The sequence below is a fragment of the Ptychodera flava genome, chromosome 14 (genome assembly GCF_041260155.1).
Source record: "Ptychodera flava strain L36383 chromosome 14, AS_Pfla_20210202, whole genome shotgun sequence".
NCBI classification, from domain to species: domain Eukaryota; kingdom Metazoa; phylum Hemichordata; class Enteropneusta; family Ptychoderidae; genus Ptychodera; species Ptychodera flava.
The window spans coordinates 7683237-7709062 of record NC_091941.1 but is presented as its reverse complement, the minus strand read 5'-3'; the positions used below and the strand labels follow the sequence as shown (position 1 = coordinate 7709062).

Here is a 25826-nt window from a genome sequence, read left to right as displayed (position 1 = left end):
GTCGACGGCTGAATGTAAATATCGCTTGGAAAGTTTGATTTGTCCGTGTCAATAGAGTGGTATTGAATAAACTCCAAACAGAGGCTTGAGAAAACGCTGTGGGTATTTAAAGTACAGAGAAGATGCGAGGGAAGCAGGCAGGGAACCTTGATGTCTATGTACATGAATGGATATGCGTACTTTTTTTCGTATACGACATGAGGATTGATCATCGCTGCGGTGCGCAGGTGCGGGTTCATCACTTGAGCTCCTGAAGTGATTCAGCTTGTGATGCAGCGCAGAGTCATCATCGATCGCCTCGCGCTCATTTCTTCACCAGAAGCGATCTCCCATCGCCGCGGCACACACAACCCTTTACGTATATGTATGCATAACATGTAACTGCGGGCCCTGATTTGTTATTAACAATTACCCGTCGACAACAAATAGGTTTTTAAAAGCTTCACTCTTCGGAAGCGATGGATCCCTCTAGGGGAATGAATTCGGTTTTCTCTTCTTTTTTTCCACGGCCTGTGTTCATGAGCCGCATCCGAGGTCCCCCGCCGAAAAACAACCCGCCCGTCTGATGAAGACCGTCCCGGCTTGCATCTCGTGATCTCGTCTCTCCCCCTCAATGTATTTCTAATGACTTCCTCTCCAGTCCATTACGTGTGCAATGATACCTTATCATACTTTCGGAATTCAATCCTCACTCATTACGGTCCCTGGACCCAATTTCAATCAGTTTCAATTCGGATCAGGAAGAAAGGCACATGTGCTCCAATAATCAGGAAGGGTTTTCTTTTCCCGTTCCCAGCGTCTATATGATCCTAGCCTCTTCCCTCCCTTTCTTCCCACGTTGCTCTCAAAAAATCTCCGAGATGAAACGACGCCTAAGGTATCCCCCAATGGCGCAGCAGAGCAAACACTAACCGCTCTCCGGTTCTTTCTGTTTTGCACAAAAAAGGAAAAAGAAAACTATTTTTACGCCAGGACGAGTTTCAGTTCTCGCTAGACTGCCCCGGCTCAATTGTCCGCATCTGCGAACAATGGTACCACCCGGACGTGCAAGGCGACCATAATTACGTCATATGTGTACGCTTTTTTTCCTACCACGCCGATCGGCGCGGTGGTCGTCAAGTCATTTAAACTTTTGCTGCGTTAATTTGTCACGATTTCCCGTTGATATCCAGTTTAAGGAGCAATGAGAGTTTAAATACCGGCATAAGTTATTTATTGCCCCATAAATCATGTAAAAGAAGAGAGTATTATACCTAATTTAGTTTCACACACTCTTCGTTAGGTGAGCAATTACTTCAAAAGTTAGAGAACATTTACCGGTCGGGCTCTTGAAACCCATGATTATCCCTCTTTTTAGGTGTTTATTTAATCTTTGCCACCCAATCCCCCATGCCACAGCAAAAAAACGCGATTAATGATACATTCATACAGTATTTCCAGCAAAGTGTACATACATTTTCCTTTGATGGTCGTGAACCGCGATGATCGAGTCTGTTAGAGTGTCCAGTAAAATTAAACGAATATTGAAGCGGCTTTTTTAGTTTGATTTTTTCCCTCCTGTTTTTGTAACATTTCAGTTTGAATATGATAACAATATGTGATTAACTGATGCGGCCACAGTGACTCAGGACACGATGCCAGGGTAGACCTTCCATTGTACCTATGTCACAGTGCGCAAACAGCACGACGCTGATTCATGGCGACTAATAAATCCCTCGACACCATTTCCGCGTGTTCATGTCAATTTCTGGGAGTTTAGGCAGCACAATTCCCAACGAGATCGCAAATTTATCGGTCTATTCAATCCCTAAATTGATTCTGCAATTTATGCTCGCGACCAACTTTTTGGACAGAAGTTGAAATGTGCCAACGAAAGAAAAATTTTGAAAGGTTAAAAATATATATCTTAACAGACTTTTTACAATTCCCGTAAAAAGGCTGAATCAAACGATGTTGAAACGAACGATAAATGGACACAAGAATTACGAGCTTATTGAATTAAGTGTATACACAGTATGTCCATCATATTTCTGTCGCTTGCTTCCGGAATCACGCATATTCAATTTATTGATTTAACCCAAGTAATATTAATTGCAACTATTTGTTTTCCTCGGTAATTAGCATTGATACCTCAAAACGTCGGTAGACAAGGTTCGATAATAGGAGGAGCCTGATTGGAATTTGTAGAATTTTGTTTTTGTCGGAGTGCAACGGTTTGGCTCTTTTCTTTCTTCCTTGGCTCTTGAACGAAATTTCGGGATTAACTCCGAAAGGAAAACGGCTAAAGCTGCTAAAAATGTAGTGTATGAAAATAGCCGGCAGGTCTCGGCAGTTAAGTAGTATTTTAGTGACATTTGGTCTATTGTGTGTGTGAATGCTAGTGGATGCTGGTGGCATTCTTTTCTGTGTAAAAAACCTTTTCTTTACAATGGCCTTTCACAAAGAAGCCTGTAGCTAGCCCAAGGTCTATTTTAGTTAAATACTAGCACAACCGAGTGCTCGTCGTGGAGCACTCTAGCGTGCTCAACACTTGGTGGGTGTGCTCCGAGTGAAGGCAATTAGCAGACGGGCCAATAGCGGCGTAGCGCCGCTAATGAAGGGGGCTAGTCCTCACCATTGGTTGAGTCGAAAACACATGAATCTGACCGCAGGCGTTTATATACGGTGAATAAGCAGCCCGGCAAGTTGCATTATACCCCCCTTTTCAAGTTTTTTAGCGAGGGACAACATCGTCCAACCCCAACCAGCATCACTCTGGAGTTCTTTGGAGGTAGCGTTTCGTCTTTCCCGACCACTCACTCATCCTTTTTTCCAGTCATGGCTGACGAACAGAGGGTTCCCGAGGAGAGTCAGGGAAAGAGAAAGTGTGAGGACTTCACTGCTCTCTACCTAGACAGTACACGATCGTTAAACGGTGACACCGGTACCGGTAAGAATCAACCCCTTGATAACTCTTCCAAAAAAGTTGCGAGATGCAGAAAATTAATTTAACTAAACTGCACAAATTGGGCGGTGAATATGCCATTGCGATGCATTCTGTAATTTTGCAAGTGGAGCCTTACGTACCCATAACATGCTAACCAAATTTTGACAATAAAATCCGTTTCTTCAGGAGTCGAATCCACTTATAATCTCTCATCAGACTTCTAGCTTTTTCCCCTCCGCTGTCGCGTCCCAGCGATGCACAAATGATTGTATGCATTTTGAAGCCTAATCTACTTACAGGGAAACACTTGATTTTAGTTGGAAGAAATGCTCTATTTCAAGAAGGTGTACTTGTTTATTTTGCATCCCAATACCAAAACAACGCCCTTACTGACCAAAAACAATGTACCAGTTCCAGCGTGAAACAAGATTGGCTGCGCCAAAAAAACAACTCCCTCGAAGTTTTTTTGGGTGGCGGAAACTTTTTTCGCTCCAACTATCTTGGAAAAAAACCCAACAAGTTGTCCGCGAGACTTTTCCCAGTAGTCTTTTCACATAGACGGTGAGTAACTCGATCCAGAAACAAGGCCCCTGGCGGTGAATTTTTACTAAACGATCCAAACGCGCTCATTGAAAGTTAATAGTTTGACTAACATTATCGCCCCTGTACCCCAGACACTGTTTGAGGATGGATCCTGAATCGTAAACAGATAGAAAAAGGAACCCGAGTACCTGGACAAAACGAAAACATGGCAACTGTAAACATTGGTAGGATCCTGCACTGACTTTACCACGATGTGCCGGTGTAATTGAATTTCACGCAAAGGGACACGCAAATGTTACAGTATACAAATTTCTTCAGTCTGGCCTGGCGCGTTGAAAAAAAAAGATTCCACAAATGGAGGCCACTGTCCCTACACCGATACAGCTAAGCTAATTTTAAGGGATGCACAGACTTTGCTGTTGTGTAGAATTCGTTCACTTCTGTACTGCATTCGTTATTTATGTTATTATTGACACGCAAATAATCCACCACTTGTCTCGCAGATACGGATACAATCTGCGAATAGGTTTGGACATCTACCTGATTATCATTTGTGTTATCTGCTAATTAAAGAGATAACGGTTTTTTTTCGTTTTCTCGTTGAAGAACACGTCACTCAGAGAACAATTAAAGAGATGAAAATATACATTTAGAACCGCGTTACTAAATTAAGAAAAGCGTGTAATGATGAACACGAGGAAGTACCTGCTCGATCTGTCCTGTTCGTTTACCTTTGTTGCTGGGAATATGATGGAAGCGTTGATTACTAAACCGAGAACTCCTGCTGTGTGCTATACAAAAGTCTCGGTTTCAACGCATTTGCTGGGCTTTTCGTGGTCGTGTGTCGCAGACTTCTTCTCCCCACCCCCCGCCGGTAATCCTCGCCCCGAGATTTCCTGGAGCGATGAAACATTAAACGGTTAGTTTATCTTTCAACAAGTTTTAAAGGGGATAACTAAACAATACAAAGTGATGTTTGAAAACAATATCGAGTAAATTTTGGACCTAATCTTAAGCGGTTTTTTATAGGCGAGAGACGGACTGCGAAAAATGACTCGGCAGGCGGTAGGCAGCAACCTCACGATCGCGTGGTGTTTTTCCCTCTGTGACACGTGACTAAGGAAACAACGAAATCCCTTCACATAGGGTGAATTCAGTACTAATGATCTTAATTTCTGTAATCGAAAAATCTGTTAATCTTGTAAAGTCGTCAATCAACCAAATTGAAGGTACAAAGGTCCCGCAAGAACCTGGTAAAACAACTGCGGACCACATAACCGACTGGACAGTCATTTTGGATATTTGGAACAACTTGGGACGCTTAAACTTACTTTGCCTAATATCAAAATTAAAACTTTGGAATGCATGTCATATCATCGAAGGTAAAGCACAAAGCATAAAGCAATATGATGTGATATATTTTAGTAAAGGTTTAAATTACGGTAGAAAATTTGCTGACCCCATCTTCCAAAAAGTAAACAAAAATCTCCCATGTCGATCAGAGTTGATGGTTTCATAAACCGATAAAGTACATCAAAAATGTTCTATTGTATAAGTTTTATGGTATAGCGACCCTATAGCTCCGATTCTTTCTATTTGCATCGAATATTTTGGTTAGAAATTCGATAGTTATAAAATTACGTTACACGTGCCATATCGCAACATCGACACGACGGAAGGTCATCATTGACCGAGTGTCGACGTCTGCTGTCTGCATCAGTGTGGATGCTACCGTGTGATTCGTGTGCACGTATCGTTTCATATCAAACATAAAAAATCTCTCTAGGATTTCACAGGGAACCCTAGTAGACGTTGAATTTACAAGAAGAAAACATGACTTTAAAACAACCATAGCAAACATGTATCTCTTAAACGTACGAAACGTAAAAGTAAACATATTAATTATAAAAATGTAAAAAAGTAAAATGAACAAAGCACCTAACACAGAGACGCAGAAATAAGATAAAGAAAGTGCATGAGTGCGGAACGTCTAAACATAAACGCGAAAACAACCAAAATAAATAGGTAAATAAATAAATAAAAACATGACAACAATCCCGTACGGCTTTAGAAAATGAACGTCTCGAGAAGGTAGGCTCTGTGATCTGAGGAGACACGATCCAGATTAACTTGAAATTTCCGGTGGAAAGACATTGAATTGAAGACAGCCAATGACACAGCTTGCACTGTACAATTCTGATTTGACAAGCTTTAAAGAAACCTAATCAAATAAGTTTCTATGGCGTTTGATGTCGTTTGCTCTTAAAGTTTCCTTATAAATAAAATATAGGTCTCTGTTTACATTGGCAGTACTGACGCCCCGTGTGGCAGTTTGTGTCCTTTGATGGCGTGAAAGCTATTCCCTGAATCGTTTTTTTATTGAAAACCCCCTTTCGAAGTAAATGCATTGTCAAACTGTCTCGCTTTTTATCTCGCTCTCTTTTTTTAACTGCTTAAGCATTTGTCAGGCGTCCATTCTCTTTGATTGATTGACGGGGCTGTTCTGCAAACGAAATTGACAAAAGCCGGCATAAAGTAATATCAATTGGCTATTAATTTGCACAATGGAGTGTCGGAATTCGTTTTTTTGACTGAAAGTCGACGGCGAAACTGACCTCACTCGATTTGCTTGCTCAAAAGGAATGACGTCCTTGGGTAAATTTCACGCCATCAGACAGCAGATAATTGTGAATGTTGATTTCATGTGATGCCATTGGCTGCCACGAATTGTTTTGCCCCTCTTCTCATATTCTTTGAGTGAAAATGTATGAAAAAAACACGCAAGTCGTATTCATATCCTCCAGTGGCATTTTAATGGTAATAAAACTTTGATGCAGTAATTAAAATTTCAGAGAGCTGGCATCCAATTTACGCAGAGGGTAGGTTCAGAGCAGGCGCTGTAAGGGTGGTCGGCTCTGCCCATTAACATACCGTCTTACTGGATTCGCTCCAGTGTGAGGCCAATTGCTATCGAGCTACGTGCAGTCCTGCGCCGTCAGTTAAGTTGATCAAATTGAACCGATCACACAGTACTACTATTTAGGAAACTTGTCAGTATTATGGACCTGGAAAACGGACACACTATGCTGAAACCAGCGGAATTCAACGACTCCAGTTATCCATCGTATTTAGCCTACCAACAACCCGGTAAATATTTTAAGACTCGTCTTTTTACTTATACTTCTTCTTTCAAATAACTTTTGTTTAAAAAAAAGATCCACGCCGAATTTTTACCTCATCATTTGATCTGTTTCAGTTCAAAAATATCATGTTAGAATTCCCCTGTCTCAGTATTTCAATTTTGGCAAGCTTCACTTTGCCATTAACTGCACTTTTTTAAGTTCCAAAATCTAAAGAAGATAGCTCGCTCTCTCTCTCTCTCTCTCTCTCTCTCTCTCTCTCTCTCTCTCTCTCTCTCTCTCTCTCTCTCTCTCTCTCTCTCTCTCTCTCTCTCTCTCTCTCTCCTCTCTCTTCTCTCTCTCTCTCTCTCTCTCTCTCTCTCTCTCTCTCTCTCTCTCTCTCTCTCTCTCTCCAACTGCGACTCAGTAAGGTCGCAGGTGACTGTCCTGTTAATGCACTTTCGTTGCCCGTTTCTTAGACTACATTCACGACATTCGGAGTGTATGTTTAGGGAATCTGAAGGCCATTATCGTTAGATGGAGTAAGTGTTCATGGTAGCACTGGGCGCCGTCAGCGCCCCGTCGCATAAAACTTTCATGGCTCTCTTGTGGAAAGGCATTTATTTAACTCGATTTTAACCCCGCTTTCGGCGACTTCCCGATTCGCTATCTTCTCAGTATGTATTTCAAAGTAAAGAATAATTTGAAGCGTTTTCGTCTTCTTATTTTAAAGGACAAGAAATGCGTGTACAAATTTTTAAATCGTATTTTTCGAATCTTGCAAATCTGCGCAGCGTCGATATTCGGCTAATATCAGATCAGCGATGCGACGTCGCCGTCGTGCGTGTATCGCTTAACCGCATCTAATGGAAAACACATACAAAAGTTTGATCCTTTAATGGGGGAGGCAGATACGTCTAGAAATCCACAGAGTATTTTTTTAAATAACTGATGAAATGGACAATATGATAGTCTTATGTCTAATTTCACAGAGGTGGGTTTTGGAGATAGCGAGTTAAGCAAACGCACGCGCGCGTTCCCCTTTGGGGTAAACTAGATGTACTAATCCCGATGTAGCATAGGTTTCAATGAAACTTAGTTACATCATTTATGTTTCAAAACCTTGAATCGGGCCATTTTTTTGGGTCACCGTCAAATCATAAAAAAAAAAACCTTGGAAATAGCGCGGTATTCTGTGTGAAATAGAGATGATATCAGTCTTGCCTGTATGTCAAAACTCATGATCAATAAAGATGTTCGCTCGAGTAAATCCGATTGCTTTCTGTTGTCAGCGAGTTCAAATAATAAAACTTAAATTTTTCCCTTCCTTAATCGTTCATCTTAATGTACGAATAGTTACCCGAACCCGTGTGTCGATTTTTGAAAGAAACAAGAAACGCTTTCGTTTTCTCAAAAGATGTCGAGTGCAACGTATAGGCTCAAAAAGGTAAACCAGGGGATGGAACGTTAAACATTGATTTTGTTTTCGACTTGTCCAGATCAACTGACAATAGCAGCATTTGAATCAGTTTTGTATTTTCGCAATATCGCTGAACACACAAATACAATAGAAAGCAAAATTTAATTTGTTTAAAGCGTCTCGTAGTCAATTATATTTTTGCCGAGAAGTTTGTATCAGAGCGGTAAATATTACTATTTTCGTAGAAATTAAGGCATGTTTTCAATGGACATCAAAGTTCCGACGGTAAACATCTCTTTTGTAACTCCTAATGCCAACAGAATGCCAGATAAAATGGCAAAGGAAGTCACAGTGGTTTCATTGTCCGCGCTGAATCCATATATGATTATTTGTTTTGTCTTTGTGTCGTTGCAGGCGAAGGTCCTGAAGGAGCGTTCAAAAAGTTGAAACCTAGCGACGGCACGGCGCCCAGTGCAACGGCACCGACGGGGAGTGCCGGGACGGCGACCGGGCCGACTCATTCCACCTCAATTAGCGGCAGTTCAAGCGGAACGACATGCCCGACACCGGCCAGACGCCGACACCGAACCACCTTCACCCAGGAGCAACTCCAAGAGTTAGAGTCGGCGTTTGCGAAGAGCCACTACCCAGATATTTACTGCCGTGAGGAACTAGCCCGTGTTACCAAGTTAAACGAAGCTAGAATCCAGGTAAAAATCATCTTTCCATAAACAAGGTTCTCTCAGACTTGTTAAAATCGAATTACTATCGAAAAATCGACACACAGAAACTCGGTTTGACATTTAAGAGTGAGCCAAAATAGCTGCAAAAATCACCATTTTATCCTATTCTGGGTTATTAAACAAGAAGAGTCTTAATTTATTTGTGTGTATAGAGTTGCGATTCCTTGGAACAAATCCATCCATTAGAGCTAACATACACGAGACGTTCACCAAGGAAATGCATACTTTGTTTCTGTACGTATTAGAGTGTAGCTTAAAACTTGATCCAATTGAACAAAATGTGGATCACCTAAACAAGATATTCAGACATATTCTTTACAGAATGATATAACTGAGTGATATGAACTGTTCACGTCCTTAGTTTTACTGATATTCTTTGCGCCTTTGACATTGCGATCTATCCCACTCTTTTTGGGTTTCTTCGCGCAATGGATGTGAATTCTCGGTGTCGAGAATCGGCGCTCTTTTTGCCGTTTTCCCAACGCTCTCAAAATGACGTAATTTTTTAACCAATAAATTTGATGCTTAAAAGCATGGTATTGTCAGCAGAGATAAAAAAATCCAATATCCAAAATTCCAGAAAAGCCGAATACGTAAACTTCAACTTATGCAGAAAGCCGCGCATTCGATTTATTCATGTGCTATTTTTTTGACCGTGTTTATGTTGTTCAGAATTTCCTAAAATGTCTGCACATAGCGCGATGATCAGCTACTGACACCGAGTGACGCTATGTTCCCGAGCATCGGCACGACGTGGACAGTGAAGTGCGGAATTTTGAAATCATCCTCAGCTTGAATGGATACCACACAACAAGGGAAAAAAGATTGTTCTCTCGTCGTCTGGGGCCATACTTTCGACAAAGGAACAAATATATGACAAAAATGCAGTATTTATAAAGAAGTAAGGGAAAGACAGCACGTTTGAATCTTCCCAAACTATGTGTCATAAGATTTACAATATAAAATTTACACCACCAAATTTAATCTTGATATCATTGTCGATATGTGTAATTATTCAAACAAAGTAATTTTTGGAAGAAACTCTTTCTGGCAACATACGCCAGCTTGAATACATGTTTGTTTTCGTACAAGCCAAAGGATCCGCAGCTATACGTAAGCGGATTAGGGTTGTCGTGCATACTACGAACTCAAAAAATAAAAAGTAAAAAAAAAAATATGCACGACATTTGTTCTCAAGATCCGATATACGCAGTCATTTTTCTTTGGAAACGCCTGTCTATCTTCCCCGTCAACGGTAATCGTTTATTTCCCTGTTATCGTTTGAAATTCCGATAGAAAAATTTACTTTGGATGACCCCTATTTACCCCAGAAGTGTTCTTATTCTGGCTGATCACTTTTTCTTGTTTTGCAACCTGCAGTAAAATGTTTGGCTGGCCCTGAGAGAGGGAAAGCCATCGACGAATTGGGCTTTTAGCGGTAGTGGTGTTCTTGGCAGGCAGTGACCGCATTTGATACGGGATAGCCTCGTAAAGTAATGTCTGTATAGAGGAGTCTTTTATGCATTCTGTCTCCCCTGAGTTCACCTGTAGGTAATGCACTGCGCCGGATGCAGTCCTGCCAACTCACATTCACGTCACATCACCGACATTTCTACAAGCCGCCTACTCTCAACGAGATCTGCTTACACGATCGCGCCCATGCTTTCCCCCCTCTCTTTATGCATTCGTCTCATCGAGGTCTTTCTGGAAAGTCGCTCCGTCGTGTTTGTAATTTGACGGGGTCTTGGAAGCTCGGGAAATGAGTTCGTTTGAAGGAGTGCGCGCCTACAAGTGACATGCGCTGAGGATCCGCACACTGAGAAAGTCCGTCCGCGATATCGTCCAAAGTCGATAATGCCCTATCGACGTTGCTGGTCCTCGCAATGTACCGTCGAAGCATCGAAGGTCATGGCCCGTGACCGGAAAAAATTGACTTGGATAGTAGAGCACCCGACAATGGTTTTACTGCTTAGGAACCAAATGAATATTATTTTCTGCACGGGGGATGTTGTGTCCGTCAATAACCGCCGGCAATTTTCATGGTGATTAGCACATAACTTCTTTAAGGCTAAAACCTTTTATTAAGGTACTAGGTTTTATTTCTCCAGACAAAAAGAGCAAAAATTGCAATTGCTGGTTGTTAAGCTCTTATATTGTAACAAAATAAACAAACAATTATTATCACAAGGATAGCATTGCATTAATTTTAAGTATTTTCTGGAGAGAACCATGGAAATAGTCCATCGGGACACCGAGATTAAGATATATAGATCTGAAATATGATTAATGTTATTTCCAGTACTCGCGATTACATTTTCTAGGCACTCGAAAGTATTTTTCTTTATGCGAAATTTACTACTGCAGAGTGCTGAAACGAAGATTCTAACATCCATGCAACGTGTCGGATGATTTAGTAAATGTTTAACTCTCTTCATAAAATATTTAGAAAAAAAACTCAATAATACTAATATCAAATTTACTTTCTATTAGCTTCGGAGATCTCAAGCATGATTATTGAATGACGGTGAAGTGAAATTCCTTCAGTGCAGACAAAAAAGCACGCAAAAAAAATTAAATTACATCATTCGACTCCTGGAGTAGCTGTATCGTTTAAAAATCCAAACACTAGCCAGGTTAAAATCCTAGTGTTAAACACACATCTCGGTGACCCTAAAACTCAATAATCACTGATCCGTTGTAAAGTTAGAATAATGAGTAACTGAACATTAGAAAATAACTTCATGAAAACGTTTAATCCGATCGCCAACAATTGCGAAATTTTGTCAGGGGACGAAAACAAGAGATAAATGATTGGTTTGGGTGCCAATTAATAGCCGTGTAACTTGATAAGCGTGCAGATGATAACAGATATACCCCTTCTATATTTGTGCCTATACTTTTGGCTGTGGGTGTTTGGTTTCGACACAGGCTGCTCATTCAAATATTTTGGCTTCTCCCTCTCATATATTTACACATAGGTTAAAACGCTGGCACCGATACCCCGCGATAATCTAGGGATCGGTTTCTCCCACCGGCGGGAATCGGCAATGGCGGTGTGCGCGGCAAAATTAAAACCTGGCCCACTGCATCACTGTTCAACTGTCAAAACTGTTCTGTTTGATGCATCTCCTCCACGGATGCACCAGCTCCCATGCTGTACACACGGAGTCTGAGTACACGTACGTGCGCGTGTATGATTTTGTTATTTAAACATGACCCAAAAGCCTTGGTGCCCGCGTAAGTCGCAAAACACATTGTTGTACAACATAAAAACTAAATTTCTTTCTTTTCTCATCTCTTACAAGACAAAATAAAAAAAGAATTCTTTCATTCGAAAAATCCACACTTTCAAGAGAGAAAATTTAGTTCATAATCGGAACTATCTCCCATATACTTTTTGTCGTCTTACATGTACATGAATAGAAAATGTTCTACGAAGTATAATATCTGTAAAATTGCGTGTGATTTTCGCAAATTACTGTTTAGGTTGGGAACAAAAAGTGCCCATGTGTTCTAAGAAACCATTAAAGTAAAATCTTTAACATGTTTTCTTATATGGACATTTCACCATGATTGCCATATCGTATTTGATACTGTAGGCTCATTCTATTTTACCACATTATTTCAAAAGGAGATGCCATCGCGGTTTTACTCTCTCCCTTTCGGGGATGCAATCTGCGACTGAGTTTAAAATTTGAGAGAAAAAAAAGGTTAACCTCGAGGGACCAAACCTCAGCGACAAAAAAAAAATGTGAATGGATGTCGGCCAGAAGTAGCCGTGGAGTATGGCTGTCACTGAAAGCTTCATAATGGCGGGCTGAAACAATTGAAGGCTGCGGAGTTAGAGCGCGGCTAATGGCGGCCTTTGCACGAAAGGTAGCAGAGCGGAAACGTCGTATGGCTAAAAGCAGCAGCTTCAAAAAAACGAAGAAGTCGCGAGGTTGAATTCTTAAATGGATGGCGACAAGGAGGTGTAGACACGGGCAATTACCGAGTAAAAACAAGCTACACAACAAATGTAATATTAAATTTATAATAACTATGTGATTATTAAATCCATATTTGTCGTTTATTGAGTGTTATTAACCCGTGGAAGGTGTTTAGTATTCACTGCATAGTCAAATGTGTTAAATGGATATGATGAAATGAACATGTCAAATTGAATGACGGCTTACGTCACGCACTCTTTGCAACATTTTGAGCAGATGAGCGAATCTCCCGTTTACCTGCTCATTGGCGAGAACTGAATGCAAGTTTTCAATGGTTTGTGAATGTACCTTTTTTCGTTCCATTTACGGAAATTTTGACATTTTTCGTGATAATGCAATTTTGACGCTAGCTACTATTCGAAAGCTATTTTTATCATCCCAAATAGCTGGAACTTAAAGTCACATATTATATTATATAAGTTAAATTCAAACTTCACGTCTTCGTGAGATGAGAGTGAAAATCAAAAACATTGTAGTATTAAAGATTTGACGTATTGTATCTGTCAGAACGTTAAAATAGTTGACATTAGTTTCTGAAATTCATGTTACATTTGTTGTCCAAAAGTTTTCAGTGATTTCTTGAAATATACGCATATTTATCAATGGATTAACAAAAGGAAGGGGATTTGTTTTGAAAAGGAAGTGGACAGGATTTCCCCTTTTTTTTCATTCATCAGATTTTATTCTTATCGACATTGAAAGTACGGACGTACACGATGTAGTTCCTGACAGGTTGGCCCAACGATTCTTGTTCACGCCACTGAACAAAAACTGTGCCCACGTGCGGAGGGTAAAGTCTGCCAAATGCCTCCCTATACACGATGGGCGCACAAAAAGTGGGGTTAGTTTGAGGCCATTGTTCCCTGGGACAAAAGAAGACCGCTGGAGTCTTACCGTTCACTTCACCACAGACGAAGAATCTTGCGCGCTGTCTGCCACTACAATTCGCTCGATAAGCTCATTCTCTGTCTCCCACAGCTATCGCTATAAGTACACTTTTACTGACTAACCGCATTCAGGACAATAGTGCAATTTTCCAAATCCTAGAGAAAAAAACTCTGTACACCCTGCTAATGATACAAGAGTAAATTCTTTCGAGCCAACATGGGCGAATGCGTATTTGAAGTCACTGTGAAATGCATTTTCATATGAAAACAACGACTCCATAACAATATTTACGTTGCAAGTAGTGGAAAATACATTTCTCATATTTGTTTTATAATAATTAATAATTTATTAACAACTTCAACTGACAATAGGATGACTACAATTTCTTGCTAGTTTCTTAAAACCATTATCGTCGTATGTGCAACATTGACCTTCCACCTCTTCATAGATTAAGAGATCAAATTAATAATCACTTGGCGCTAATTACGTTTTTTTTTGTTGATTTCCAGCGCTGTTTATTGTATGTTGTTGTTTTAATTGGGCAAATCACCGTTAACAAGGAAATCTTAATCGCTGGAGCGTCAACATTTATGAAATAGACACACACGCGATTCATGCCAAATTGTCCGGGACAAATCGATTAACTGTTTAAAAAAGCTGACCCGTCGCTCATGTCGAATGGACGAAAATTTCGAGAGAAGTGAATAATCGCGCCAAAAATGTTATTCAGCAATGGTGAATAAAAGCAAACACCTACAAATATTAAAATTGTCGAAGTAATTCATTTTTCTTACTAGCTTCATTGAATGACGTTCGGACCGAATAGTACTGTTTGTTCTTAGGAGCAGGCCGATAATACTGATTTGCTACGACCATATCTTTCAAAACGTTTGTAGCGTGTTCCTTCAAAGTTATAGCTCTTCGATTAATATTTGGCTTTAGAATTTCATCGATAGAAGCGGCATACAGACCGGGTTTCCAGATTCCCCGCCAAAATTTTGAGGGTCCTTTGAACAGAGGGAAAGACAGTTGCATTGAAGTTCTTGGTCGATCTCAATTTACTGAAATTGCAAGGTCGATGGCTCGTATACTGAGAGCAGACCCTCCACGATGGTAATGGCGCATGTTAACTGCTAATTTCGCCAAATAATGTGAAATCAACGATTTTTAACAAGGCCACTTGAATAACAAAATATCTTCACCGTCTATCTATTTCATATTTCTGAATGGTCATCAGTTGTTTGTTAAATGCTGAACTCTGGAATATTTTGACATTGTGGAATCGAATTAACGAGCCATTGTTGACTTAGAAGTTAATGAAGTTAGTCAAATTCTTTGACAAATCTTTCTAAATTTGCTGTTGAAGAAGTTGATAATTTCAAATTATTCACTTACTCGGTGACGTTAATATACCGGTACGATTTATTCTAATATTGTCTTAATTGTTAGCATTGGTCTTGTATGTTTGTGTATATCTGGCTGTACATGTAATATGCACACAGAAACCTCAATACATACATAGTTAGACGCACACTTATATATGCATATCTGTAAAGTATAGATCCCGAATACTGCGAGACATTGATAGAACAAAACTGGCATTTTGCACGAACGACACGACACATGAGTTTTCAGAACGATGATAAGTAAAGTTTACATTCACCATTCATGACAGTTTTAGCAGAGGAGTTTTACCTTAAGATTTTGTCCGGTAATTTTGGATGGCGAAGACGGCAATGATAATGATAACGACGACGATGATGACGGCGGCGGCGGCGGCGATGATGGTGATATTTGACAAGTTTCATAAAAACACGATGGACTATTTTGCTCTGATCGTATGGCGATGGAAGATAAAACGAGTGATTCGTTCCTTTTTTTCTCTCCCTTCATATTGGTACAAAAACGAGTATTCTTCAAGAAAAATGAAATAGCGTTTTCACCACAAACAATCATTCCATAGTAAGGTAGTTCAAATTGTGTCGAATATCACAGGTGGTAATGGTAGCGTTGATGACGATGATGGCATTTATGATTATAGGGTAACGCCAGTCTATATATATATATATATATATATATATATATATATATATATATATATATATATATATATATATATATATATATATATATATATATATACACACACACATATGGTATTTTGTTTCCTAGTGGTCATGTACCAATCGCAATAATAGTATAGATTCATAATGTGGGCAAATTGCGAGCTATCCTGTCATGATTCGTAAAACGAACATTTTTGTATTTAAGTCTATAGCTACAACTCTGTCCCTGATAGTCCAACTTGCTTTCTGTGTTTGTGTATACTTCCATACAAATGTCACATAACATATGACACTATCGAACCAGCTTGCAGTCGTGGTGCATTAGAGAGTCGGCAGCTTGCTCAAACCGGTCGAAGAAAATAAAATCTTGCAAATGTTGACCCCAATAAATGAAGGTCTGGATCGTTGTGTCATAATCTAGACACCACCAATGCATGAGATGATAACTGGATGAATCACCGCGTCTCAGACATGACTGTCATACTTGATATTGTTCATTTCCATGACAACATAAAAGAACAATCCGACGGTTTGAAGAGCGCGTAATTGTGGCAGAGGAAGTGTACAAGGCTGGTCTACCGATCGGGTGACCCCTGACCCTGATGATGAAGTGTGCCGGTGAGTTGCTCGTCGCCGGTCCGCGTGGAATAGCCAGGGGCTTAGTCACGCTACGCGACAAACGATAACGAGATACGAATCATGTTACCTTTGTATATCTATTATCGGCCACTCTTTTTATCGTTGCTCCCTTTTAAAACCAAAGAAGTGTACAAAGCGGCGTTGCAATGCACCTGTGGTATTTTTTGCCAACCATATCGGGAATTGTGTGCAAAAGTCGCGCAAAAAATTTCCATGTCGGTAGGCAGGGACAGTACCGAGTCAACGGAGCAGCAGATAACTGGTCTTGAAGATCTTTCATCGTTTTGTTAACCGATTTCTTGTATAAAAATATCATCGATGCTATTATAATTCAAATCCACTGTCTATGATGCAATGTTGGGAAAGTTCGCTCATGATTCGCCCATTTATTTGTAAAGAGAAGATATGAGCGAAAATGTCACTTTTTACCTAACCTTGTATTTCATCTTTACAAGATATGATAGACTAGAACAACGTTCTGTGTAAAGAGAAAGGAAGGAAAAAGATATGAATGACCTACGCTTTGAAAGCCGTAATGAGTACCGTGGGATGTGCATATCGTTTAATTGACATAGACATCGCCAATTCTTCTTGGTCAAAGCAAAACTGCTTTCTTCGCGAGAGCTAGCAGCCACGACTGAGCTTGTCGACTCTTTTGAGAAGTAACATTCCTACGGTAACGCGACGGTCGGCTAACTCGGCGCGTGCTCGCCGGGTTACCAAAGTAACCAAATCAGAATTTAAGTGTATTTGTAAAGGGGTCTCTTTTGGGCGAAATTAGGAAAATAGCCGTTTAACTTTGCTGAGTAAACGAAGTAACAGTGGGCAGCCTAATCAAGTCACTTTAGGGTTAAATTAGACGTGGTTATGCAGAGCTTGGGTGAACGGATAGCCGTGTTCAAGCACAGCTTTGATCGTAGCTGCTGTCTAAACCTGTTGGCGATATTAAGGTGTTCGACGGCGTGATGGTCAGTTCGGGAGATTTTTTGGCGTAGATGTTTCGATATCTTCGTTTATTATTTGTTTAAGACTTGTTTAATATTCGACTTGCCAGCCCACGGGGGATAATTGATGCATTGCATGACTAATAGTTTGATGAAAGACTGAATGCTCCTGATGAGGCTGACACTGTGGTAATTGGAAGAAAAACTGAACAGAGCCTGGGTCTATTAGCGAGCTGCCACTCTTCATTTGCCAACCCAATTCTCAAGGGCGCTGTCTAATGTTTAGTCCAAAAATTACAGATTTTCCGAGCAGTCTTCATCCCGAGTATTTTTTCCCTCTCTGTTCGCGCAGGCCTTACTGGCGACCACCGCGCAGTTCTCTACGCGTCATTTGCATAATTGAAGGGGAGGGGGCCCCTGATCGGTAAAGCTTTTAAAAAGCTGACGTGTCTGCCGTTTTCATGTAAATACAACTCCCAGTCGGCAGATTTTGTATCTCTCTGCGATGGTTTCGGAAGACGGGCTAATGGAGTGGCTAAAAAGCTTTTCCGATCCATACTGCTTACCGAATGTGCCACTGTTTCTCCCCACCCCCATTTAGACACTTTTAATCGCCAGCAAGGCTGAGCACCGGCGTATCCCACTCCAAACACTGTCTCTCTCTCTTTCTCAGACGTTCGTCTTGAACGGCACTTCACAGAGAAAACAAAAGAATTTTCGTCCGTGGAAAAGCGAGAAAAAAGAGACTGGCCGATGAAATAAGAATAATCCAGCAGTGTTTATTCTTGCTGGCCAACTTAACAATGTTCGTGACGAGAATCGTTTCCAACACAGGTGTCTTTTAAACGTCCTTAATTCTTGTTTAATACCGACGACATCTTTTTGTCGAATGTGTTTGTAAGGTTATGTATGAGTGTGACAAGCTCCAATTGCCTTCGTAATTTAATAAGCAAAAGTATGTGCAAATAAAACGGGTCAAGACTTTAAGATATATTTATTTGATAATAGCTTTGAAAAACTATTGCAGTCCGCATATGAATTGTGTATAGTAGAGAGGAGAAGCAATTCACAACCGCCTTTGATTTTTATCAGCTGTCTATCAGCTAGGAAAAAAAATCGAGATTTTGAGAAGTTAGGTATGTATCCGCCAGAATGTTCAAATTTGTTTCTTGTTGTAAATTATGATTGAATGGATTGAAAACTTGATCTTCATGTCGCGTGGCAAGTTGTAGCCTGGCTTACACCGCGCGACGTGTTCCTAAATAGGTTAGAACAAAGGAAGCCATAATGCTACAAAACACCGCCACTTTTGAGACCCCTTGCCATTGTCCCGTCTTCAATGGCTCCATTAGTCTCAAACTGTCTCTTTTTTAGCAGTTAAAAAATCTGTTGATCTCCTATCCGAGCTTTTCTTCGCAACTGACATCGTGCAATTCAAGGAAAGAGACGACGAGGGGGGGGGGGGTTAAGAGAAAGTACCGTCATGTACAAAGACATTGAATGCCACTCGACGTGCAATGACAAAACCATAAATGGGCTGCGAATAGGCAATGAGTCCCTTTGCACCTCAGCTTGTGCGTTCTGTTTCAAAAACAGTTTGACTGGTCGCGCTTGCATCTCTATCTCACCTGTAATCTAATAAGTTGTTATTAGAGGTATTATTACAGTGATCACTCTTTTTCTTGCCATTATCAATGCAAGCCATGCCCACTTGTAAGTATCAATGCCCGTCTCCCCTCCACTTTTATTGTATCAGCCAAATGGGTAATACAATTGTGCCATTTTTAGTTGAATTCACCATTAATAACAACCAAATCGCCGCTGTCAAGTGACACGATTCGTACCACAGCACACGCCTCGTCGTTTATAACGTCGACACCTTCGCTCAGCGGCGACGCAGCGTCAAATCTGCGTGATAGAACGGTAAAACTGACTGAGCTGCAGTATATTGCCGACCAACGGTGAGCTCACGGAAAATAAAACACTAGCTAAACATTTGCAGAAGGTACATCGAAACAACTGAAACAGCGTGAACGCTGCGACGTATTTTTTTTACGTCAGAACGTGCCCAGGAGACTAGGTGTAGATAGGTTGTGTCGCCATCACAGAGAATTGATAGGTGAATGTCATCTGTCCTATCAGGGTTATGTTATGGCTTTCGCTGGACGCATAATTCATATGTGACGACGAACATTTCTACCGTGATATTACCACGAACGCTTTTTGTCGTGTAATTCACATGAACATTTACCCGAGTCATCCTGTCGGAAGTGAGAAAAAAAGGGAGATAGCAATGATGATGATGATGATGATGATGATGATGATGATGATGATGATGATGATGATGATAGAGTCATCCGTCGGAAGTGAGAAAAAAAGGGAGATAGCAATGATGATGATGATGATGATGATGATGATGATGATGATGATGATGGTGGTGATGATATTCATTACTCAGAAATGACAGCATTTCATTACAAGTCGATATTCGGAAATGCTCGTTTTAATAAGGCAGTGACCAGTGTTCTACCGTACAATTAACGAACTCAAAGATGGCATATATACGTGTACAGGATCCCCTCTCTCATACCTCACCCTGTTAAAGGGTAGAGTCAGCATACAAATCAGTCGACTGATATCAATCAATAAATAAACAACATAGGTTTGTGCAATATTAATTTCGGAATAAGGTATAGGAGCTGGATTTTACAGGTGTTCTCATTTGAAACTTGTCAGCATGTTGTAATTGACTGTCAAAAGTTTGGGATATCTTGTCTTGATCCGCTCTCTGGCCAACCTTGTTCAGACGCTCGTGACATTTCGAGTCTCGCATTCGATGAAACCGTGTCGTAAATCAGATGAAGCAATGTAGTGTCGAACAGCAATGTAATAAAATCTTTATCGAGGGCAGATCTCACAAATTGTTTTTATTACATAATTTTGTTTTCAATTAATGACAAAGGTCAGATATCGCAATACCTCAAATTTAGCCAAATGTTCGACAACGTGATCACAGGGTATTTTCTCATCGCGGCTTCCTTAGATATTCACAATTTGTATTTTTTTTTTCATATTCAATCTTTTTGTTTACGCATATTAAAGTCAACAATTCGATTTGCCATTAGTAACGATGGTATCATTATTAAAATAAACGACAGCATTCTGTGTTTATTATACATGACATATACTTTAAATTATACCGCAAGACGCACGTCGTTCCAAATATTTCTTTTGCAAAACATATTAGTAAAATGAAATACAGTGTGACGAATACTGAAAACCCCAATTCATCCCAATAATGTGTTTGACTATCCAACGCTGTCAAACATGAACTTGATTCAAATTTGTGTTGCCCTTTCTGCCCTTCAATCAGCGCAAATTGTCCGGGCATGGCCACAAACCGAACCGAAGCCATTTACGGAGACCCCTTCCCTGCAAGGCGTAATGATCGATATAGCGGCTGCCCGAGGGTGCCACATTGAAGCTCTAACTTTTACACATGGCAGCCTCCCGCCTGTAATTTCTGAGTGACGCGACCTTCGTCTTCGTTTGCATTGATTTTAGGAGTGCCCTGTTCTAATTGTCCGGTCTGATAAATAACAGTTTTCATTCCTCGTCTATATCGCGGCCCTTGCCTGAAGTAGACATCTCCCGCGGGTCTAGAGAAGGTGCATTCCAAATGGCACTGTTCCATTTATACATTGCCTAAGTATGTAAAAATCGGATATTGCATTTTTCTGCTAATGCTTTTATTATTAGACGTAAGCTTACAGAACGATCTCGTGGCGATGTTCAATTTCCATATTTGAGTTTTGTGGTCTGTCGCCCATTAAAAGAGTTTGTACCAAAAAAAATTAAATGGCAAATGTTAATTTGTCAAAAATTGAGACGGGGTATATGTCAGAGTTGACTCCAGGCATTGTATTCACGAATTCCAACTCACTGTACATAACAGTTGCAATTGACAAATACAACTAGCATTTCTTTTTTGCGAGTCATATGAGAACGCAAACACCAGACCTCACGTTTCGTGGTGTTTAGAACGCGAGAAAAATACAAGGAAACTGACTAAATCAATATGCGATATGCAAAACCTAAAGTTACCGATGCAGAAACAAGTTCCAACTTTTACCAGATCAATTTCAATGCGCTGTTTTTGCTCGTCATTGTCGCAGCGTAATTCCAAATTTATTGATCTTTCATTACTTGTGATCCATGTTATGGGGTAAGTCATTTCTTTGAATGACACTGACTTTTTACCGAACAACAACAACAACAACAAACAAACAAAAAACAAACAAAAATAAACAAAACGAAAACGATAAAGCTGTTCACAAAGAAAACTCACAACTTTTCTCATACTCTTTGCAGGTTTGGTTTCAGAACAGGCGGGCCAAGTATCGCAAACAAGAGAAACAACTTGCCAAGTCATTGTCTCCAGTCATCCCGACATGCAACGGGATGATGCGAAACATCTACCCGACTACCTCTACGCGCGGCTACCAATACCCACACAACATGAACACGGTCAGTCCCCGGTACCCACAGATGACGTCGTCGGCCTACGCACCGGTGGCGCAATTCTCCCCGATGGCCCCGGCCACCAACATGGGAATGAGAAACGACATGTCACACGAGGACGAGTGGTACAACAAAAGCTTATCAGCACTACGGATGAACTCCACTGTTTCTTCACATCACAACCTATCAGCTCCCATGCTCCAGTACCAGACGTAAACACCAGCTTGCATAGTATATTTCACTAGCTACAAGAATTCACGTTGACTATTCGAAGAACTTTTGACAAGCGGAAACATCTTTTATGTATATAACATAATGTTGGAATTATTCAGACTTCTCGCACCAGACAATTTCTTACACCGATGTTGGATTTTGTCACCAGACTTCCGTTTTGATGTATATGGTCGACCAATAAACATTTATCTATATATATATATATCTATTGAAGGTGCGGCAAAGAGCTGCATTTTAACCTTCATAATCGAGTCTTTTCGCTAAAACGGGCAAGAAGTAGTTTGCTTGTGTAGTTTGCAACATTAACAAGCCTCATTCCGTTGCTGTAATCGCCGCGCTGGTTCCTGAAATGACTCGGTGGCCTATCTAACTAGCCTTTGCCCCTTCAGGTCCTTCGCTTCTGCCACCGAAAGCGAGGTTTGCGATGGCAATTACCGCTGATGCGACGACATGCCCGTCGTTGTGAAAGCTCCTCGTTTAAAGAAAAACACGAAGTTGTGGCCAACGAAATTGGCTCATTTGTCCGGTCCGTTTGAGGGCCTAATTTCGATCAGGTGTGAAGGCGGTTCAACAGTGTTTGTTGCAGTGATTACGGAAAGCCCGTGTCACTTTCACTGAATGCCCACAAACTTGATTACGTGATAAAATGACGTCCAATATCGATGCAATGAGATACTATAATTATTTCTCCTTGCCAACGGTTTTGTTCAAATGGATTATCATATTCCATCGGAATTTGATTTCTGCCGTATCCATGACGATTCCCGCATGCCTGACTGCTATTAATTTATTCCGAAATTCTGAGGGTGGGGAGAACTTTCCGTGTACAGTTGTAACTTGATGTATGCTTTCTATCATTGTTTGAAAACCTTTCCTTGGTGTAGTAAATTATTTCTCTGTGTCTGAGTCTGTTTTGACACGATTGCGCAGACCACCTCTACCTCATTATGGTAAACTGTACATTTCAATTATCTCTGGCTCCTTGTTTATTTCATCGGCGTTTCGGCACTGCATAAGGGTCGACGACTAAAGACTCTCGCCTGTTAAATTTCAGCGAGTGATGAATAGGGAACTGTTTCGAACCAGAGGTGTAGTGCCAGTTGATATTGCTTTCATCAAAGACGCCTCCTTTACCACTAAAATGAATATATGATTCACAGCAATAGATTATTCTCAGACAAACTAGAACTCGAATTCTTTCTAAGAATTGGAGAGAATTGAAGCAAGGTTGCTTCATTCAGATTATAATCTTCCCGCTTCCACAGAGATTTGATTCCAGATAACCGGTCACAGAACGACAGGTTTGGAGGGGAGCGGCTGGAATTGCTCATTTTGATGAAACGCCCTGATTTAAAACAACGACATAAATATTTTCCCTAAGCTGCCAACCATGCGTTAAAGTAATGTATGTTTGAAACAAACTGAAATATCGTAAATACTCATTGTTCAACGCTACTGATAAAAAAGGATGTGTTTGGGTCGGGACCCGAAAGTGTTTTTTTTTAAAATCGTAACAACTTGGTGATTTATACGTCAGAACAATGGCCTTATTTGAGCTGTCTTTCACAGAGTCACAAATTACTTCAAATATCAAGTATATTAATCAAATTGAACACTAAGTTTACGGATTCACGACCACTCACTGAAAACACGAACCACCCATTTAGCGGAGATGGTAAATTTTAAGAAATGCAAAAATGAAAGATTGAATTCCGTTCCTCCGATTTTTGTCGAACTGACTTCCTTCTATGGCCCTGAGTACAAGGAAAGGAGTCATTTAAGAAAACCCGTCGAAGGATGGTGAATACTCGAACAGAAAGCAAGCAATGACGTCATCGAATCCATCCCTTATTTGGAGATCTGAATATCGGCGTATCAACTTTCAACAAGTGGAACCTCGCGGTTTCGTTTCATTCGGTATTAAATGAATATTTAATGCTGTGAAATATCGAACACACTTCTTAATTGTGCCAGTCATAATCCCGATGGAGCATTCCAAGTTGGAAATAGACATTGGCAGCCTTTTGTGAAAATAAATTTTGGGTCACCTGATGGATGTATTGTGTAATCTGAATTCACTTTATTACAAAAAATGCACTAATAATTCTGTCTGTAGGTAGTATATTAGCAAAGTCTAGTGCCAATCTGATGACAGTTATGCCCATGATGTATTTGTGAATAAATTTAAACATTTTTTGTCTGAAATATCGCTCCAGGTTGTGTTTTATTTAGTGCGTATCGAAATGATTTGTGTCTTCCAACGTCAAGTATAACTACGACTACATTGACAGCGACATGCAACAGCAATTGTTTCATGACATTTTTCGATTTCTCATGACCATCATTGCCCACCCCTCCAACAATTCACAGCTGTAAAGCTGTCAGTGTTTTATACAAATTTCTTTTTTTCCTCCAAAACGTTTTGTAGATGATATCCAGCAATCTTACAGCACGACTTTAAAACATTTTGCAGTTGTCACTGCACTGTGAGTTACTATGAGCTCAAAATTGTCTACACTTTGCTATGACGCATTATGGACATTATGCAATCGCCTACCAAGAGGTTTATTCAATATTGTCAAGATTGCGCTGCTTTTTACTAACCAATGCACAGACACAGTTCGGCTTAAAACTTTCAAAAATCGTAAAACTGGGTTTCGAATAAAGTCATTAATCCGAACTGCAGAGAGAGAGAGAGAGAGAGAGAGAGAGAGAGAGAGAGAGAGAGAGGAGAGAGAGAGAAGAGAGAGAGAGAGAGAGAGAGAGAGAGAGAGAGAGAGAGAGAGAGAGAGAGAGATAAGACGATATATATATATATATATATATATATATATATATATATATATATATATATATATATATATATATATATATATATAGGCCCTATATGCGAACTAATATAAATTATACAAGAAATAACTTTTCTTTGACATTGATAACGTTGAAATTTACAGCAAAAATTATAGCTTTATCACATCTTACAGGCACGGTCACGCCTTTTCTGAAGGTTTGAGTAGCGGCAATTTCCTCAGCGTTTTACAGGTTTGAATTGTAAAAAAAAGGAGGACAATACCGATGTTTGTTTGAGTGAGCCTGCATGTATTATACAGGTATCACGTGAAGTTGTTTGGTAATTTAATGAAGATGATGAAATACTTGTCGCGCTATTATTATAATACAGACAATGAAGCAGTCATCATCAACCAACATATTAAGCCACGAGGTCAAACCCCAGAAAGGAAAACATGCAAATCGTTTCCGGTAATTGCAAAAACGGACTAGTTGATGAATGCAAAAAGTATAGTACGACATGCCAGTGATTTTAATTTTTTCCAGGAAGGCATCATCCTCGTCCGTCAAAAAGTGAAGGAAGATTCTCAATTGCACCACAAACACCAGTGGCGTATCACTCGGCATGAAAAAACACAAGAGGTTCGCGTATTCGTCTGATAAACCACTGAAAAACTGTAGTTTCGGAAACACGTTGCGAATCCAATAAAATGCACTCAATCATCCAACTATAGAGAATTTGATTTCCAAGAATTCAAGTTAGTGGTTTCTGGTCGGAAATAAAGTTAAGACAGGCAATATGTATAGATGAATGAATATTGCACATTTTCCAAGTGTTTCTATCAAAGATCTTAACTTCACACGGTGCAATTCAAACATATATAAAGGGTATATATATATATATATATATATATATATATATATATATATATATATATATATATATCACTGTGTGTATATATATATCACTGTACAATCTCTCTCTCTCTCTCTCTCTCTCTCTC

General features: G+C 40.1%; 1 protein-coding gene across 2 annotated transcripts; it reads left to right on the top strand.

The window, feature by feature from the left end:
- Window positions 1-2663: 2663 nt before the first annotated feature.
- LOC139149164 (homeobox protein unc-42-like) lies at window positions 2664-24237 on the top strand. Of its 2 annotated transcripts, none has more exons than XM_070720735.1 (3): window positions 2664-2929; window positions 8423-8718; window positions 21649-24237. In XM_070720735.1, the coding sequence occupies exons 1-3, from the start codon at window positions 2818-2820 to the stop codon at window positions 22012-22014; spliced, it is 774 nt and encodes a 257-aa protein (XP_070576836.1). In that variant the 5' UTR covers window positions 2664-2817; the 3' UTR covers window positions 22015-24237. The 2 variants fall into 2 exon arrangements, with proteins under 2 accessions (XP_070576836.1, XP_070576837.1); XM_070720736.1 differs by lacking the exon at window positions 2664-2929 and adding an exon at window positions 6322-6616.
- Window positions 24238-25826: the final 1589 nt, after the last annotated feature.

Coding starts and splice junctions, on each gene's coding strand:
- LOC139149164 (XM_070720735.1), top strand. CDS start 2,818: ATGGCTGACGAACAGAGGGTTCCCGAGGAGAGTCAGGGAAAGAGAAAG. Junction 2,930..8,422: donor AAACGGTGACACCGGTACCG/GTAAGAATCAAC, acceptor GTGTCGTTGCAG/GCGAAGGTCCTGAAGGAGCG. Junction 8,719..21,648: donor TAAACGAAGCTAGAATCCAG/GTAAAAATCATC, acceptor TACTCTTTGCAG/GTTTGGTTTCAGAACAGGCG.